The sequence below is a fragment of the Leucoraja erinacea genome, chromosome 30, assembly GCF_028641065.1.
Source record: "Leucoraja erinacea ecotype New England chromosome 30, Leri_hhj_1, whole genome shotgun sequence".
Lineage (NCBI taxonomy): Eukaryota > Metazoa > Chordata > Chondrichthyes > Rajiformes > Rajidae > Leucoraja > Leucoraja erinaceus.
Genome location: NC_073406.1, coordinates 27,158,530 through 27,176,775, shown reverse-complemented (window position 1 = coordinate 27,176,775; position 18,246 = coordinate 27,158,530). Strand labels below are relative to the sequence as shown.

General features: G+C 47.4%; 1 protein-coding gene across 1 annotated transcript in view; it reads left to right on the top strand.

The window, feature by feature from the left end:
- The first annotated feature begins 2,753 nt into the window (after nucleotides 1-2,753).
- The window catches only part of LOC129711769 (multiple epidermal growth factor-like domains protein 6), a 552,574-nt gene continuing 537,081 nt past the window's right edge, over nucleotides 2,754-18,246 (top strand). The window contains exon 1 of the mRNA XM_055659700.1: nucleotides 2,754-3,317. Within this exon, the coding sequence (XP_055515675.1) occupies nucleotides 3,235-3,317 (83 nt within the window). The 5' untranslated portion in view covers nucleotides 2,754-3,234. The remainder of the gene's footprint in view (nucleotides 3,318-18,246) is intronic.

The following is an 18,246-nucleotide window of genomic DNA, read 5'->3' as shown; positions in this document are numbered from 1 at the left end:
TGCGTTGTTCGTACTCGTGTTTTATGTCTTTTAATTTATTGTTTGGATTTTCGTATGTAATTTATGCGCCTCGTGTTAGCTGTATGTTCTGTTGTTCTGCCTGTTTTATGATGTCTTGCTTGTTTTCTTTTTTCTGTACAGCACTTTGGTCAGCTTTGGTTGTTTTTTAAGGTGCTTAACAAATAAAGTTATTATTATTATTATTATATCTGTCTGCTTCACATATGAGGTTGACTGCACTGTCTCCATAATGCAGCGACAGTAAATCAGCCATTGACAGTGATCCCAACATTACAACTGGTAGATATTTTATTTAAATGATCAGATTGCCTGCATTTGGAACAACAAAGAATCTGCTGGAGGAACTCAGCAAGTCCGGCAGCATCTGTGGAGGGAAATGGACAGTCGATGTTTTGGGTCGTGATCCGTCATCTGACTGAATGAAGATTGGGAGGATATGAATGAATAAATGATACGTTATGGTCCAGGTCAGGAGGGGTTGATTGGCAGATGAGTCAGCTGGGGGAGGGAAGGGTAAGAATGCCGACAGAGGCTGGGAGGTGATAGGTAGCGGATGGAAAGGGCTGCAGATAATGGAATCTGGTAGCAAAGGGAAGTGATGCATGGAAGCTCAGAATGGAGGTAATGGGCAGATGGGAAAAGTGGGAAGGGGACACATTGGGATGGGAGTGCATGGGGGAGGAGAAAGTGAAACATCGTGATTGGGGCGGAGAGGGGGGGGGGAGGTCTTTGAAACGAATGGTGTGTGTGAGAGGAACTGGGTAGATCTGAAATTGGAAAGAAAATATCAGAGGGGAGCAGGTGTTCCCGAGTCTAGAGTTGGGGGGGGGGGGGGGGGGGGGGGGGGGGGGGGGGGGGGGTATTTGTACCTCAGGCAGGGGCTGTAGCGGGCATTGGGAAGCACTCTCCGGCACAATGCTTCACCGCGCTCCCGGCTGGGTCGCAGTTCCGAGGCTGCTACATAAATACCAGCCCCTTTACTGTTGTTCGTGGATTCATTAATGGAAGACCATAGAATCGTACTATAGGCACGGCCCTCTCGCCCATCTAGTCCCAGCCTAGCCCACAGATAACAGTGGCCTGTCTCCTTTATCACCGTTTCATTTTTACATATCTTTCATTAATTTGTTCTATGTCTCTCTACATCACCGAATCTCTCGTTTCCCTCTCCCCTTACTCTCAGTCTGAATAAGGGTCCCGACCCGAAACGGAACTCATGACATATGATGAAAGAATGGGTCGACTGGGCTTGTATTCACTGGAATTTAGGATGAGAGGGGATCTTATAGAAACATATAACATTCTTAAAGGATTAGACAGGCTAGATGCAGGAAAAATGCTCCCCATGTTGGGGAAGTCCAGAACCAGTCGTCACAGAATAAGGGGTAGACCATTTAGGACTGAGATGAGGAAAAACTCCTTCACTCAGGGAGTTGTGAATCTGGAATTATCTGCCACTGAAGGCAGTGGAGGCCAATTCACTGGATGTTTTCAAGAGTTAGATCTAGCTCTTAGGGCTAACGGAATCAAGGATAAGGGGAAAAAGCAGGAACGGGCTACTGATTTTAGATGATCAGCCATGATCATATTGAGTGGTGGTGCTGGCTCGAAGGGCCGAATACTCCTGCACCTATTTTTCTACGTTTCTATGTTTCTATTCCTTCTCTCCAGAGATGCTGCCTGTCCCGCTGAGTTACTCCAGCTTTCTGTGTCTATCTCTCATTTACCCACATTGGGGTTGTATCCCTCCTCATCTTTCATCCCTAAATACCTTTGCGAATGCCTTTTAATGGCTGTCATGTTGTATGTCCCTACACCTGGTCTGGAGGCAGCTGTTGGATCGTTCACCCGGCGCCGCACAGTGACAGGACATGGGTTAAGGCAGGAGCAGACCAGCACGGGCACTGCTCTAGTGAGGACCCGGTGAGGGGATGCCGGGGGCGGCTGCTTCACTGCCCACAGGTGGTCCGGGGCCTGCCCTTGCCCCAGCCCCAGCCACAGCAGAGCCCCAGTGACATGACCCTAGACAATAGCTGGAGCTGGGGAAGCGCAACTACCTGGTCACCAGTGAGTCGTCACCCCTTCCCTCTACACCAGTCTGGCCACACAGTGTATCTAGAAATATATTTAACACCTCGTGTCTGTGTGGAAACAAGGAACTGTAGATACCCGTTTATACCAAAGAGACACAAAGTGCAGGAGTAACAGCGAGTCGGGCAGCATCTCTGGAGAACATGGACGGGTGACGTTACTTCAGAGATTTTGGTCTCGACCCAAAACATCACCTATCCGTGTCCCCTGGGGATGCTGCCTGACCCTGCTCCGCTGTAAGATCTTTGACCCTGCCTGCTGAGTTACTCCAGCACTCTGTCTAGCTCACGTTTGTGGTGTTATTTTCTCTCCCCGTCTCCATAGTGAATTCCAGCACAAATCAGCGACTCGGGCTTGGATCAGGCGGCGGCGTTCAGGCTGCGACGGGTCGGGGCGGGATGTGAAAGGCGGCGGGGGGGGGGGGGGGGGGTGGGATTTCAGGCTGGGGGGGGGGGGGGGGGGTCGGGGCGGGGATGTAGGGAGGGGGGGGGGGGGGGGGGGGGGGGGGGGATTAGCCGGGGGGGGGGGGGGGGATTAGCCGGGGGGGGGGGGGGGGGGGGGGTGGGGGGGGGGGGGGGGGGGGGGGGGGAGGGGGGGGGGGGGGGGGGGGGGGGGGGGGATGTGTCCGGTCTACAACCCCACCCCGACTGGACGCCCATGCGCTGCTCTCTGGCACATGGCAACGGGCTGTCGGCTCCACCCTCCCCACTGCCCGCTCACAGCCTGGATACTCTTCTCCCGGTCACTGCAGGATGTGTGGATTGTGAACTGATCAGACTCCACTCTGACTCATCTTTTAATTGAAGATAGATACAAAAAGCAGGAGTAACTCAGCGGGACAGGCGGTATCTCTGGAGAGAAGGCATGGATGACGTTTCGGGTCGAGACCCTTCTTCAGACTGTTAATTGACTGGAAAGGGCAAATGAAGGAACATCAGAGTTTCAGAAAGTGTGTGGATGCTTGAATTGCCATGAATAGACCCAGGTCCGACCTGGAGGAGCGTTTACACTGAGGACCAGTTGATTCCTCTCTTGCCTTTTCTTAAGGACGTTTTGCAAGTTTGTAACTTCTCGAGAAATACATCGACATTTAATACAAGCGCCTTGAACCGTCCGCCAGCAATGTACCGAGGGCTAGCGAATGTTTGTTTGCTGTTCCTCGCCGTCACCTCCGCTGTTACCCCGGGAATAACACAGCCCCACAGGTAAGTGTGGCGTTTCACATTTGACAGGAGTTGGAGACATCTGATGATTGATTGTAAACAAACGCTTTAGGATTTCAGCGACGTTGTATTTGAGTGTTGAATGTTCTTTCCGGCTGGATACATGAATTCGGATGTTAACTGTTTGGTAAAGATTGGCATCTAATAACTAACTGCCTGTGGGTTGGAGAGGCTGCTCCAGCTGCTTCATGCAGGGGCACAAGGTGGAATCGAAGCGAGATGGCTTTGATTCGCCAACATCGCTGCATCTTTCACGGGACAGTTTGTAACTTCCCCACGACCCTGAGCAGCGAGAGACCACCGTGTGCAGAATCTTCCCTCCCGTCGCTTTATCGCATGTTACGTGAACGTTTGTGACATTTCCTTGTATTTGTGAATAGTATTATTGTTTTCACGTGAGAGCAAGTCCGGAATGTTGTCACGGGAATCGCAGCAATTCCATCGGACACCAGGATCCAATGTTGCTGCCCCGCTCTACCGCGTTGCTGCTCCTCTGCCTCCTACTACCATTCTCCTGCCTTCTCCCCATAACCCCTGACACCCACCCGCATTAATCACTCCTATTATTCAAAGTAGCGGTGAATCCAAATCCAATATTCCCAAGGTTATCTGTTTAAAAAAAATCAATTTTGGCGGTGAAACAGGCCCTTCGGCCCAACTTATCCAAGCTGTCCATGATGCCCCTATCCTTGCACTATTTGTTAGTGGACAGATGCTGGACATATATGTGTGTGTAGGCAGGAACTGCAGATGTTGGTTTACACCGAAGATAGACATAAAATGCTGGAGTAACTCAGCGGGACAGGAAGCATCTCTGGATAGAAGGGATGGGTCGAGACCCTTCTTCATATATATTTATAATATAGTATTGTATTCTGTTCATTTATATCTCATACACATACAAATCAAGGCATTGTGATCTTCACCTGTGGCTACACTGGGATCCCAGACAGATCCAGTGGAACAGCCTTCATATCTGTAGTCTTCATGTGACCTGTTGGATAGGTGCCTTTTCAGACTCTGATTTGATACCAGATTAACTCAATATTAATTTCATTTGTATAGTAAAATGTGCGAATCTGAAAACTCAATTTTTCACAAGATTCCAAAAGCAGCTACCAACAGTTTTGGGGATTAGAGGGAGTTTCTGCCGCTCAAACTGTGAGATCTGAACCACACCGAATTCTCTGGTGTACTGGGTATCGGGTCACACTGGGTTCTCTGACACGATCTAGAGAAGAACAGAGAGATCCAACAATGAGCTGGCCAATATCCATCCCTCAACCAACACCTAAACCACAGATCATCTTGTCACTGTGACATTGTTGTTCATGGCTTGTGGTGAATGGGATTAAATATAACATGCTTGTGTAACCAGAGCCATGATGTTGGTGAATAATATCTGGATGGATCATATACCTGGGCTTCAATATACAAGGCCAATATTGAGCTGGGATGGGGACGTGGGTCACATAGAGGTGGGCATCAGGCTGGCATTAGTTTCCAGGATGTGAACATGGGGTTTAGTTTCTGGCTGTTTTAGAACCCGAGACACTGAAACTTAACCGCAGGTCAGGCAGCATCTGTGGAGACAGAAAACAGGTTAGCATTGGAGAACCACAGAAAGTAAAGCAAGCATGGTTTGAATTGCTGAGATGGGGGAGAAATGTAAAGAACAAAGGGGATTTTTGGAATAATTGGAGACCAGGAGAGTCTGCATGGCACAGATGGTGTTGCTGCTGACGGGGCAATCCTGAGAGTTTCTTATTTGCCAATGAATTCCGGAGAAGGTGCAAATAGAGGAAAATGCTGGCACTGTGAGACATTGAACACTGTAATAAATGACTATGGTGAAAATGGCCAGTAGGTCAGGCAGCGAGTGTAGAGATCGAAAGACCAAGCTAAGGTTACTAACTGATGAGCTTACACATGAACCAGCCTGCCTGATGCGAGGTGGAAATGCTGCATTTCTAACTTTACTGTTGAGTCTTGCATGTGCCAAATGTAGACAGAGATGTGTACTTCAAGCTTACATTGGACTGGAACAGTGGAGTAGTGTGTGAGGCCAGAGACAGGCAGAATAGAATGGGGGTAGGTGGAGAATTAATGAAACATGCAACTGGAACCTCAGGATCAGCTGTGGACTGAATGGGGGTACTATGCATAGTCATCACCCAATCTGCATTTGGCTTCCCCAATGTACAGGAGATCATGTACTAAGCACTCAATGCAGGACACTGAATGAAGTTGCCATTGGTAAACCCCTGCTTTACATTGCAGATGTGTTTGCATCCCCATGTAATGGGAAGGTGATGTGGAGAATTCCAACAGGGAGCTGCAGGTAGAATGGCTGAAGAACGGCAGAATGGGAGAATATCAGAAAATAATATTGAGAGATCCTGGAGAAGGGATGTGTCTGAAGAAGGGGCAAGAGTTGCAAGTACAAAAGGATTGGTTTTAGATTGTAATCATAGACCCCTAGAGATATACAGCATGGAAACATGGCCCTTCGGCCCAACTCATCCATGCAAGCAAGATGCTCCATCCAAGCTGGTTCAATTCGCCCACATTTGACCCATATCCCTCTAAACCTTTCCTAACCATGTACCTGTCCAAGTGTCTTTTAAATGCTATTATAGTACCTGCCTCAAGTATCTCCTGAGGCAGTTTGTTGCATATACCCACCCTTACCCGAGTGAAAATATTGTCTCTCAGGTTCCTATTAAACTCTCTCCCCCGTTATCTTAATTCTATGTCATCTCTTTTTTTTACCATTGGTAAAACACTCTGTACATTCACCCTATCAATTCCCCTTGTGATATTATACACCTTTACAAGATCACCCCTGGCCTCTTGCTCTCCAAGGAATAAAGCCCTAGCCTCCCTATAGCCCAGGCCCTCCAGTCCTGGCAACATTCTCATAAATCTTCCCTGTACTCTGTCCAGCTTAACAACATCCTTCCTATAGTAGGATGATCAAACTTGACACTTCTCCAGATGCAGCCTCACTAATATTTTGTACAACTGTAACATAACATCCCAACTTCTCGACTCAATACCCTTACTGATATGAAGGCCAATATACTAAAATTTGTCTTTACCACTATATTTATCTGTGATGCTACTTTCAAGAAACTATATACACGTACTTCTCAATCCCTCTGCTCCCAGACCTTTCCATGCAGCCTTCTTAAATTGAGACACGTTAGTCACCCTCTAGTCATTCGGCGCCTCGCGTGTGTCTGGCGAAGATTCTTACGTCTCAGCCAAGGCTCCTGCAATTTCTTCTCTTCTTTCCCACAGTATCCTCAGATATAAGACTATAAGGCATTGGAGAAGTATCAGGTCATTTGGCCCATCAAGTCAGCTCCGCCATTCCATCTTGACTGATCACATTTTCCCTTTCAACCCCATTCTCCTGACTTCTCTGCATAACCTTTACATCCTTACTAGAGTGGTGAGTCTCTGGAACTGAGTGGAACTCTCTGCCACAGAAGGTAGTTGAGGCCAGATCATTGGCTATATTTAAGAGGGAGTTAGATGTGGTCCTTGTGGGGATCAGGAGGTATGGAGAGAAGGCAGATACTGAGTTGGATGATCAGCCATGATCACATTGAATGGCGGTGCAGGCTCGAAGGGCCGAATGGCCTGCTCCTGCACCTATTTTCTATGTTTCTATGTTATCCATGTACATATCTGTTGTGCTGCTCACGTAAGAATTTGATTGTTCTGTTTTGGGACATATGACAATAAAACACTCTTGGCTCCAATCAAGAATATCAGTCTCCACTTTAAAAATACTCAATAACTTGGCCCCCACCTTTGTCTGTGGCAATGAATTCCACAGATTCACCACACTCTGGAGAAAGATTTTCCTCCTCATCTCCATTCTACACATTTGATAAGGCATGGGATATTTATCTGCCTTCATATGCATCAGGATGTCCAATATCTCCTCGACCTAATACAGACTGTCCTTACGACAACTTCATTATCTGTCCCGTTCCTCATCTTCATGTCTTGCTCCTCAGTAATTGTGATGCTGAGATTTGTACTCGGGTTTTTGGAGAACAATGGATTGGAAAGAAAGGAAACAGTATTTGAGTGGGAACTATTTCAACTTCCAATTGGTTAAACTTGCTTGTCTGTAATGGTGAAGAAACAGTATATTCTGGGTATTGTACATGACTTATGCTTAAGAAGAAGTATGAAGAAGCTCTTGACTTTGTATTGTATTTCTGTAACATTTAAAATAATAAATCTTCAATTGCGCAAGCATTAATATTGTAACCTGGCAGCTGTTCCCCTGATGTCATACACAATGAGTCAAGTCAAGTCAAGTCAAGTTTATTTGTCACATACACATACGAGATGTGCAGTGAAATGAAAGTGGCAATGCTCGCGGAACAACAAAACAACCAAACAAATTATAAACACAATCATAACACACATATTATTTTACATAATAAATAATAGAAGGAAAAAGGAAAACGTTCTGTACAGTTAGTCCCTGGTGAGAAAGGCGTTTACAGTCCGAATTGCCTCTGGGAAGAAACTCCTTCTCAACCTCTCCGTTCTCACTGCATGGCAACGGAGGCGTTTGCCTGACCGTAGCGGCTGGAACAGTCCGTTGCAGGGGTGGAAGAGGTCTCTCATGATTTTGTTTGCTCTGGAGTTGCACCTCCTGTTGTATAGTTCCTGCAGGGGGGTGAGTGAAGTTCCCATAGTGCGTTCGGCCGAACGCACTACTCTCTGCAGAGCCTTCTTGTCCTTGGCAGAGCAATTCCCGAACCAGATGGTAATGTTCCCGGACAAGATGCTTTCCACCGCCGCTGCGTAGAAGCACTGGAGGATCCTCGGAGACACTCTGAATTTCCTCAATTGCCTGAGGTGGTAAAGGCGCTGCCTTGCCTTACTCACCAGTGCTGAGGCGTGTGATGACCATGTCATATCCTCAGAGATGTGGACTCCCAGATATTTAAAACAGTTCACCCTATCCACAGGATCCCCATTTATCCTCAATGGAGTGTACGTCCTCGGATGATGTGCCCTCCTAAAGTCCATGATCAGCTCCTTTGTTTTTTTGATGTTCAAGAGGAGGCTGTTATCCTGGCACCAGAGTGCTAGATCAGCCACCTCCTCCCGGTAGGTTCTCTCATCATTGTCTGAGATCAGGCCCACCACCACAGTGTCATCAGCAAACTTAATTATTGAATTGGAGCTGAACCTAGCCACACAGTCATGTGTGTACAGGGAGTACAATAGGGGGCTGAGGACGCAACCCTGGGGCGATCCTGTGCTCAGGGTGAGGGACTTCGATGTATTCCCTCCCATCTTGACTACCTGGGGCCTGGCGGTGAGAAAGTCCAGGACCCAGGCACACAGGGAGGTGTTGAGCCCCAATTCCAGTAGCTTCCCGGCCAGTCTGGTGGGGACTATCGTGTTGTACAGAGGGTACAGAGGTGGGATTGAGAGAAACCTCCTCTCACCCGCTGGCAAAATATATACTGTACCTGTGGTCTGCAACATAAACTGGTCTTTTAACCTAGGCTTTCTCAAAGATGAATGCAATGTATAGGACATAAGCAACATGCAAATACTCAAAGCGTTAATCAGTTCTTCCACACAGAACTCTCACTTGAATGCACACTGGTTATTGAGTAATTCAGCACAGAACAGGCCATTCACCCCTACTTGCCCATACTGACCAAGATGCCCCATCTCAGCTGGTCCCACTTGCCCGCATTTGGGCCATATCCCTCCAAACAATATCCATGTACCTGTCCAGATGTTTTATAAATTTAATTATAATTCCATGTCTCATCTACCTCCTCTGGCCACTTGTTCCAATGGACAAAGTCCTAGACTGCCCAACCTGTCCCTGTAGCTCAAGCCTCAAGTCCTGGCAACATCCTTGTGAATGTTCTCTGCATGTGTCCAGTTTAACAACATCCTTCCTATAGCAAACCATTATTCAATTCCTAGTCTCCTGGTTTTACCCACGACTACTGCAATTACTGAGAGAGAATCTAATCCATAAGCTTTCTCCTTCCTCTCCATTTCACAGTTTTGTCCAAGGCTTTCAGCATTCCTTGTGCTGCTGCAAACAGCTACATTTCAGGATTTAAATTGGGGAACCAGTATCAAGATTTCCTCAAGTATTCCGAACTTAGTAACATCAGCAAATTTGCAGATGACACAAAGCTGGTTGGCAGTGTGAACTGTGAAGAGGATGCTATGAGGACGCAGAGTGATTTGGACAGGTTGAGTGGGCAAAATGTGTAAGTGACCTGCAGATGCTGGTTTAAATCAAGGGCAGACACAAAATGCTGGAGTAATTTAGCGGGTGAGGCAGCATCTCAGGAGAGAAGGAATGGGCAAAGTTTTGGGTCGAGACCCTTCTTCAGACTGATGTCAGGGGAGGGGGCGGGACAAAGATAGAATGTAGGCAGAGACAGTAAGACTAGTGAGAGAAGGGGAGGGGATATATAGAGAAAGATAGGGCTATCTGGTTAGAGAAGTCAATGTTCATACTGCTGGGGTATAAACTACCCAAGAGAAATATGAGGTGCTGTTCCTCCAATTTGTGCTGAGCCACCGGTTAAGACGGACTGAGCGGAGGTGTTCAGTGAAACGATCGCCGAACCTGCGATTGGTCTCGTCGATGTAGAGAAGTTGACACCTGGAACAGCGGATACAGTAGATGAGGTTAGAGGAGGTGCAAGGGACGTTAGTAGGAGGTGCCTCACCTGGAAAGGCTGTTTGGGTCCTTGGATGGAGCGAGGGGGGAGGTAAAGGGACAGGTGTTGCATCTCCTGTGGTTACGGGGGAAAGTACCAGGAGAGGGGGTGGTTTGGGTGGGAGGGGACGAGTTGACCAGGGAGTTTTGGAGGAAACGGTCTCTGCGGAAAGCAGAAAGGACTGGAGATGGGAAGATGTGACCAGTAGTGGGATCCTGTTGGAGGTGTCGAAAATGTTGGAGGATTTTATGCTGTATGCGACGGCTAATGGTGTGGAAGGTGAGGACAAGGGGGACTCTGTCCTTGTTACGAATGGGGGGAGGGGGAGTAAGAGTGGAGCTGTGGGATATCGAGGAGACCTTAGTGAGAGCCTCATCTATAATGAAGAGGGGAACCCCCATTTGTGAGTGAACAGATGCATGGCAGATGCAGTACAATGTGGATAAATGTGAGGTTATCCATTTTAGGATAGCAAGAACGGGAAGACAAATTATTATCTGAATGGTGTCAGGTTAGGAAAAGGGGAAGGACAACGAGACCTGGGTGTCCTAGTACATCAGTCAATGAAAGTAAGCATTCAGGTACGACAAGCAGTGAAGAAAACAAATGGCATGTTGACCTTCATAATGAGAGGAGATGAGTATGGGAGCAAAGAGGTCCTTCTCCAGTTGTACAGGGCCCTAGTGAGACCACACAGGGACTATTGTGTGCAGTTTTGGTCTCCTAATTTGAGGAAGGACATTCTTGCTATTGAGGGAGTGCAGTGTAGGTTCAAAAGGTTAATTCCTGGGATGGCGGGACTGTCATATGATGAAAGAATGGAGCGACTGGGCTTGTACACTCTGGAGTTTAGAAGGATTAGAGGATATCTTATAGAAACATATAAAATTATTAAGGGATTGGACACGCTAGAAGCAGGAAACATGTTCCCGGTGTTGGGACGTCCAGAACCAGGGGCCACAATTTAAGAATAGGGGGTAGGCCATTTAGAACGGAGATGAAGAAAACCTTTTTCACACAGAGAGTAGTGAATTTGTGGAATTCCCTGCCTCAGAAGGCCATGGAGGCAGATTCACTGGATGCATTCAAAAGAGAGTTAAATAGACCTCTTAGGACTAGTGGAATCAAGCGTGATGGGGAGAAGGCAGGAAAGGGGTACTGATTGTGGATGATCAGCCATGGTCACATTAAATGGAGGTGCTGGCTTGAAGGGCTGAAAGGCCTACTCCTGCACCTATTGTCTATGTAGAAACATAGAAACATAGAAAGTAGGTGCGAGAGCAGACCACCAGGTCCATCGAGCCCGCACCGCCATTCGCTCATGGCTGAACACTAAACAGACACACTTACCCACAAACAGTAGACACAAGACACAGAACACAAGACACTACCCTCCCCTTTATACCGCTATCACCCCTCTCCACCCCAAGAACCTCGTGATCTCCTGGGGGAGGCAAAAAACCGGATAAAAACCCAGGTCCAATTCGGGAAAAAAATCCGGGAAATTCCTCTCCGACCCCAATCTAGGCGATCGACACTTGTCCAGGAGATCACTCAGGTCTTACTATACTAACCATACCTAGGTCCATATCCCTGCCCTCTCCCCGTAGCCCCTTATCCCCTTGGCAGCTAAAAAAACATCTATTTTAGTCTTAAATATATTTAAAGTTTCTGCTTCCACTGCTCCCTGGGGCAGTGAATTCCATAAATTAACCACCCTCTGGGTGAAGAAGTTCTTCCTCATCTCAGTTTTAAAAGAGCCCCCCCTTATTCTGCAACTATGTCCCCTAGTTCTAGTTTTCCCCGATCATTGGGAACATCCTCGGTGCATCCACCCGATCAAGGCCCCTCACGATCTTATATGTTTCAATGAGATCGCCTCTCATTCTTCTAAACTCCAAAGAGTAGAGTTCCAGCCTACTTAACCTTTCCTCATATGTCAATCCCCTCATTGCAGGAATTAATCTTGTAAACCTTCGTTGCACTGCCTCCAGGGCTAGTACATCCTTTCTTAAGTATGGACCCCAGAACTGTACACAGTATTCCAAATGTGGTCTCACTAATACTGTGTACAGCTGCAGCAAGACCTCCGTGTTTTTATACTCAATCCCCCTAGCAATAAAGGCCAAAACTCCATTGGCCTTCCTGATTGCTTGCTGCACCTGCATACTAACTTTCAGTGATTCATGTACTAATACCCCTAGATCCCTTTGCGTTGCATTACAACGCAGCTCCTCCTCATTTAGAAAATAACTTGCCCTATCATTTTTTTTCCCAAAGTGAATGACTTCACATTTATTAGTATTAAATTTCATCTGCCAAGTTGTTGCCCACTCACCTAGCTTATCTATATCCTTTTGCAGACTCTTCCTATCCTCCTCATCCCCTACTTTTCCTCCCATTTTTGTATCGTCCGCAAATTTTGATATATTACACTTGGTTCCCTCCTCCAAATCATTTATATAAATTGTGAACAACTGGGGTCCCAGCACCGACCCTTGCGGAACCCCGCTAGTTACCGGTTGCCATCCCGAGTATGAACCATTTATCCCCACTCTCTGCTTCCTATTTGTTAGCCAATCCTCTACCCATGCTAATATATTACCCCCAATCCCATAATTTTTTATTTTTAGCAATAGTCTCTTATGTGGCACCTTGTCAAAAGCCTTTTGGAAGTCCAAGTATACCACATCCACCGGTTCCCCTTTATCCACTCGGGTTGTTACTTCCTCAAAGAATTCGAGCAGATTCGTTAAACAGGACTTCCCCTTCACAAAACCATGCTGGTTCTGTCCGATGAAGTCATGTTTATCCAAGTGCCCCGTTAGTGTTTCTTTAATAATTGTCTCTAACATTTTACCCACCACCGATGTTAGACTAACAGGTCTATAGTTACCCGCCTTCTGTTTACTTCCTTTTTTAAATATAGGTGTTACATTGGCCATTTTCCAATCCACTGGGACCGTTCCTGCCTCCAGGGAGTTTTGGAAAATTATCACCAATGCATCCACAATCCCCACCGCTATCTCCCTCAAGACCCTTGGATGTAATCCATCAGGCCCAGGGGATTTATCCTCCTTCAGTCTCATTAATTTCCCTAATACCACCTCCTTGGTGATCTTAATAGTATTTAGCTCCTCCATTCCTACCGCCCCCTGTTTATCCAGCGTTGGAATATTTTTTGTGTCTTCTATGGTGAAGACTGATACAAAATACTCGTTTAATGCCTTTGCCATTTCCATGTTCCCCACCAACAACTCTCCAGTCTCACCCTCCAATGGACCAACGTTCACCTTAACCACCCTTTTTCTTTTTATATAGCTATAAAAACTCTTACTATTAGTTTTTATGTTGTTCGCTAAATTCCTTTCATAGTCTATTTTCCCCGTCTTAATTAATCTCTTAGTTATTTTTTGCTGACCTTTAAATGCTTCCCAATCCTCTACCCTCCCACTATCTCTGGCTACCTTATATGCCCTTGCCTTCAGCCGAATACTATCCTTTATAGTTTTACTGAGCCATGGCTGACTGTTCTTACCCTTACCCCTTTTTTTCTTCATATGTATCGATGTATCTATGAACTAGCTGGACCAGTCTGGCAAAGGTCAGTCTGCAAACAAAGTCACTGTGATTTTGATCAGTACTCCGATATCAGGATCTCAGTGTTGCTGGTAATTAATATTATTTGTACAAATTATATTGCAATTGATAGAAGCCAACTGCCCCATTTGGCAATGGAGTCTGAAGAAGGGTTTCGGCCCGAAACGTTGCCTATTTCATTCGCTCCATAGATGCTGCTGCACCCGCTGAGTTTTTCCAGCATTTTTGTGTACCATTTGGCATTTGGCTGAATGTTATCCCTCTTGATCCTCTTCAACACCCATGAATATTCCTTTTTCCTTCATCGAGTTACAAGATACAAGATACAAGATGAATTTAATTGTCACGTGTGCCAGATGGCACAGTGAAATGAATTCCCATACAGCCATACAATAAAAATAAACAGGACTCAACACACTATAGAATTCACACAAAACATCCCCACACAGCAGAACCAAAGTTTCCCACTGTGTGGGAAGGCACCAAAGTCAGTCTCTTCCCACTGTTCCCCGTGGTCAGGGTCTCCCCAAGCCCTCCACAGTTGCAGCTACGGGCGGCCCGATGTCCAGGACCGCTCGCCGGGATGATACAAGTCCGACGTCGGGACTGCGGGACGTCCTCAGCGGCGTGGACACCAGAGTCGGCCCCCTCCTACCGGAGTCGGCGGCTTCCAAAGTCCGCAGGCCGCGCCGGGTGGAGACTGCTGCTGTAGGCCCTCTGCAAGGCGCCCCAGGACTCCTCGGTGTTGTTCAGCGCCGCCCGCGTTGGAAGCTCTCCGCACCAGAGCTCCTCGATGTTGGAGCAACGGCCCAGCGCTCCGGAGGTCCAAACGGCGACCCAGGTAGGCATCGCCCGCTCCGCGTTGACTCCAGCGCTGCGCCGCCGCTGTAGCAGCCCTGGTCCGGATCCCGGTCCCCGGCAGGAAAGGCCGCTCCGATCCAGCTGGTAGGCCGCGAGGTGGGGGGCGAGGACGCGACTCGGAGAAATAGTCACGTCCCCGCCAGGAAGAGACTGGAAAACGGTTTCCCCCTTACCCTGCCCCCCTCCCCCACATAGAAAAGTAAAAGTTTCCCCCTAAAACAGACTTTGGACTAACTAAAAATAATAAAAAAGATGGAAATGACAGACAGGCTGTAGGTAGAGGCTGCTGCCAGGGCAGCGCCCCTAGTGACTCCGAGTTACATCAAACACCATCTATGCAACTCTCCATGGCTGCCTCTGTGATAGCAAGTTCCACATACTAACCACTCTGTGGATAGCTTCTGAAATACTTACAGGACTCTCCTGTGAAACCACTTACCTGTGGTTATGGTTTTAATGACCAATACTACACATCACATATTCCCTTTTGGATAGAAAACAGGTGATCTGATCCTGATCCCAGTTTGACCCTGAGCTGGATATATTCCAAGGGTAAATGTTTCAACCCACACAGAGGCAGAAAACTCCAGGTGCTCTGTCTGCTTTCTAATCGATGTTAGGAAAGCCCATCGCCTACAGGTAAGGATCTGCATTTCAGGAATTCCTACTCGAGCACTAATTATACGGTACAGTGTCTGAGATGAAGCGTGTGTTAATCCACAGGCACACTGTCGATCACACTGCCCTGGGTGTGAGTGAGTGAATGTGTGAGTGGGTGAGTGGGTGAGTGAGTGGGTGAGTGAGTGAGTGGGTGAGTGGGTGGGTGAGTGGGTGAGTGAGTGGGTGAGTGAGTGGGTGAGTGAGTGAGTGAGTGAGTGAGTGAGTGAGTGAGTGAGTGAGTGAGTGAGTGAGTGAGTGAGTGAGTGAGTGAGTGAGTGAGTGAGTGGGTGAGTGAGTGAGTGAGTGAGTGAGTGAGTGAGTGAGTGAGTGAGTGAGTGAGTGAGGAGTGAGTGGGTGAGTGAGTGAGTGGGTGAGTGGGTGAGTGGGTGAGTGAGTGGGTGAGTGAGTGGGTGAGTGAGTGGGTGAGTGAGTGAGTGAGTGGGTGAGTGGGTGAGTGAGTGAGTGGGTGAGTGGGTGAGTGAGTGAGTGAGTGAGTGAGTGAGTGGGTGGGTGAGTGAGTGAGTGGGTGAGTGAGTGGGTGAGTGAGTGGGTGAGTGAGTGAGTGAGTGAGTGAGTGAGTGGAGTGAGTGAGTGAGTGAGTGAGTGAGTGAGTGAGTGAGTGAGTGGGTGAGTGAGTGGGTGAGTGAGTGAGTGGGTGGGTGAGTGAGTGGGTGAGTGAGTGGGTGAGTGAGTGGGTGAGTGGGTGAGTGAGATTCCTACTGTGGTTCCCCACTCACTTTATCCGTTTAAAGATTTTTCATTAATTTTCCTTCTTCTGCATTTGAATTAAATTGTTATTAATCGGGGTCCAATACTTACTCTTTCAGCACCCAAGTCAAGTCTTCATTGTTACCCTTGAGTATCAGCAGATCATCTGACCACAGAGAATTGTTGCAGTCTATTAGTTGTCCTGAATTCCCAGGCGAGGATTTGTGATTGCTGGGTAGCAACACAAGGGGAGATCTTGACTAGTGAAAGGCCTGGATAGAGTGGATGTGTAGTGGATGTTTCCACTAGTGGGACAGTCTAAGACTAGGGATTACAGCCTCAGAATAAAAGTACCTTTAGAAATGAGCTGAGGAGGAATTTCTTTGGTCAGAGGATGGTGAATCTATGGAATTCATTGCCTCAGACGGCTTTGGAGGCCAAGTCAATGGATATTTTTCAGGCGGAGATTGACAGATTCTTGATTAGTATGGGTGTCAGAGGCTATGGGGACAGGGCAGGAGAATGGGGTTGAGGGAGAGATAGTTTGAATGGTCATGATTGAACGACGGAGTAGACAATGGGCCAAATGGCCCAATTCTGCTCCTGGAACTTAGCTTGACATTATGAGTCAGTGGTACATCACACCCCATTGAAGTCAATAAAAGCCCCTCCCTTCCCACAGCCCAGAAAAAAGTTATAATTGGATTTTATGAATTATGCTAAAGAAAGATTCCATTGTTGGAATTCTCTGGGTTGTTCGTTAATGACTGCCACAGCTTGTGATTAAACTGCTGTTATCCTTGGTTGACAAAAGTAACAAGTTTAGTTTAGTTTAGAGATACAGCGCAGAAACAGGCCCTTTGGCCTATCTAGTCCACACAGACCAACGACCCCTGCACACTAACACTATCCCATGCAGTAGGAACAATTTGCAATTATACCAAGCCAATTAGACTACAAACCTGCACAGCTTTGGAGTGTGGGAAGAAACTGCAGCATCTGGAGAAAACCCGCGCAGGTCACGGAGAGAACGTACAAACTCTGTACAGACAGCACCCATAATCAGGATTGAACCTGAGTCTCTGGTGCTATAAGGCGGTAACTTGAATGCTATGCCACACCAAGCCATCGCTGTTGACCAGGGCATTTAGCAGTCTGATGGCCAGGGGCCCTGTATATATCTCGTTCTACCACCCATGGTCAAACAATAGCCAGCAGGGGTTCACTGTGTACAGCTCCTGTCTCATGGTGACTTGAACGGTGCTGTCTGGAGTTTGTACGTTCTCCCCGTAACCACGTCCGTTTTCTCCGAGATCTTCGGTTTCCTCCCACACTCCAAAGTGTAGGTTAAGTGGCTTTGAATAAATGTAAATCATCCCTAGAGTGTGTAGGATAGTGTTAATGTACGGGGATCGCTGGTCGATGCGGCTCAGTGGGCCGAAGGGTCTGTTTCCGTGTTGTATCTCTAAACTAAACTGAACTAGTCTGCAAGAGCCTGGAAGGGTTCTGCGCTGATGTTTTCATCTAATTTACAGGATGAGGGCATTGTGGACGTGGCCAACACTCATTGGGCTCTGTGCTACGAACTATTGCAGCTGCTAGGATCTGGCTATCTGTCCAGTGATACAGGCCAAGCCAGGCCAGACCAGAGACCAGACCAAGCCAGACCAGGCCAGGACCAGCTAGGCCAGACCAGACCAAGCTAGGCCAGACCAGACCAAGCTAGGCCAGACCAGACCAAGCTAGGCCAGGCCAGACCAGACTAAGCCAGACCAAGCCAGGCCAGACCAGACCTGGCCAGACCGGATCAAGTAAGGACAGCAGAAGCACAGTCTATGAAGATCCAGATGTATTTTTTAAGTTAAGGCTCATGGTTTCAATTACTGATAACAAAGTATTCATTTACATCATTAACTAATCTCCACAGATGTCATTATGGATTTTAAGCGCTTGTTTCTAGACCTATGAATTTCCAATCTATTGATTTAGCCATTCCTGATGCGAAGAAGTTCAAATAGCAAATATGCATTGATTCTCTGCAAGGCACTGGTGCCTGGTCTGAAGTGTGCTGGATATCTTCATTTCCTTGGGATGAGTTAGACAAGCTCTTCACTGGTGCAGATATCACAATATACACAGTACAATGGGGTCATGTAATATGCTGGAATGCATCTGGTGGAGTAGGCAAGGAATGTCACTGTGTTTTATTCCCCCTTTGTTTCTATTTTAGTTTCAGCCTCTGCATGGGAAGTGTGGCCTCCATGCTCCTCCCTCGTGATGACCTGGCTCACATTTGAGGGACCAGTTGGCCTGTCATCATTGCTACATGATGTTCTACCAGT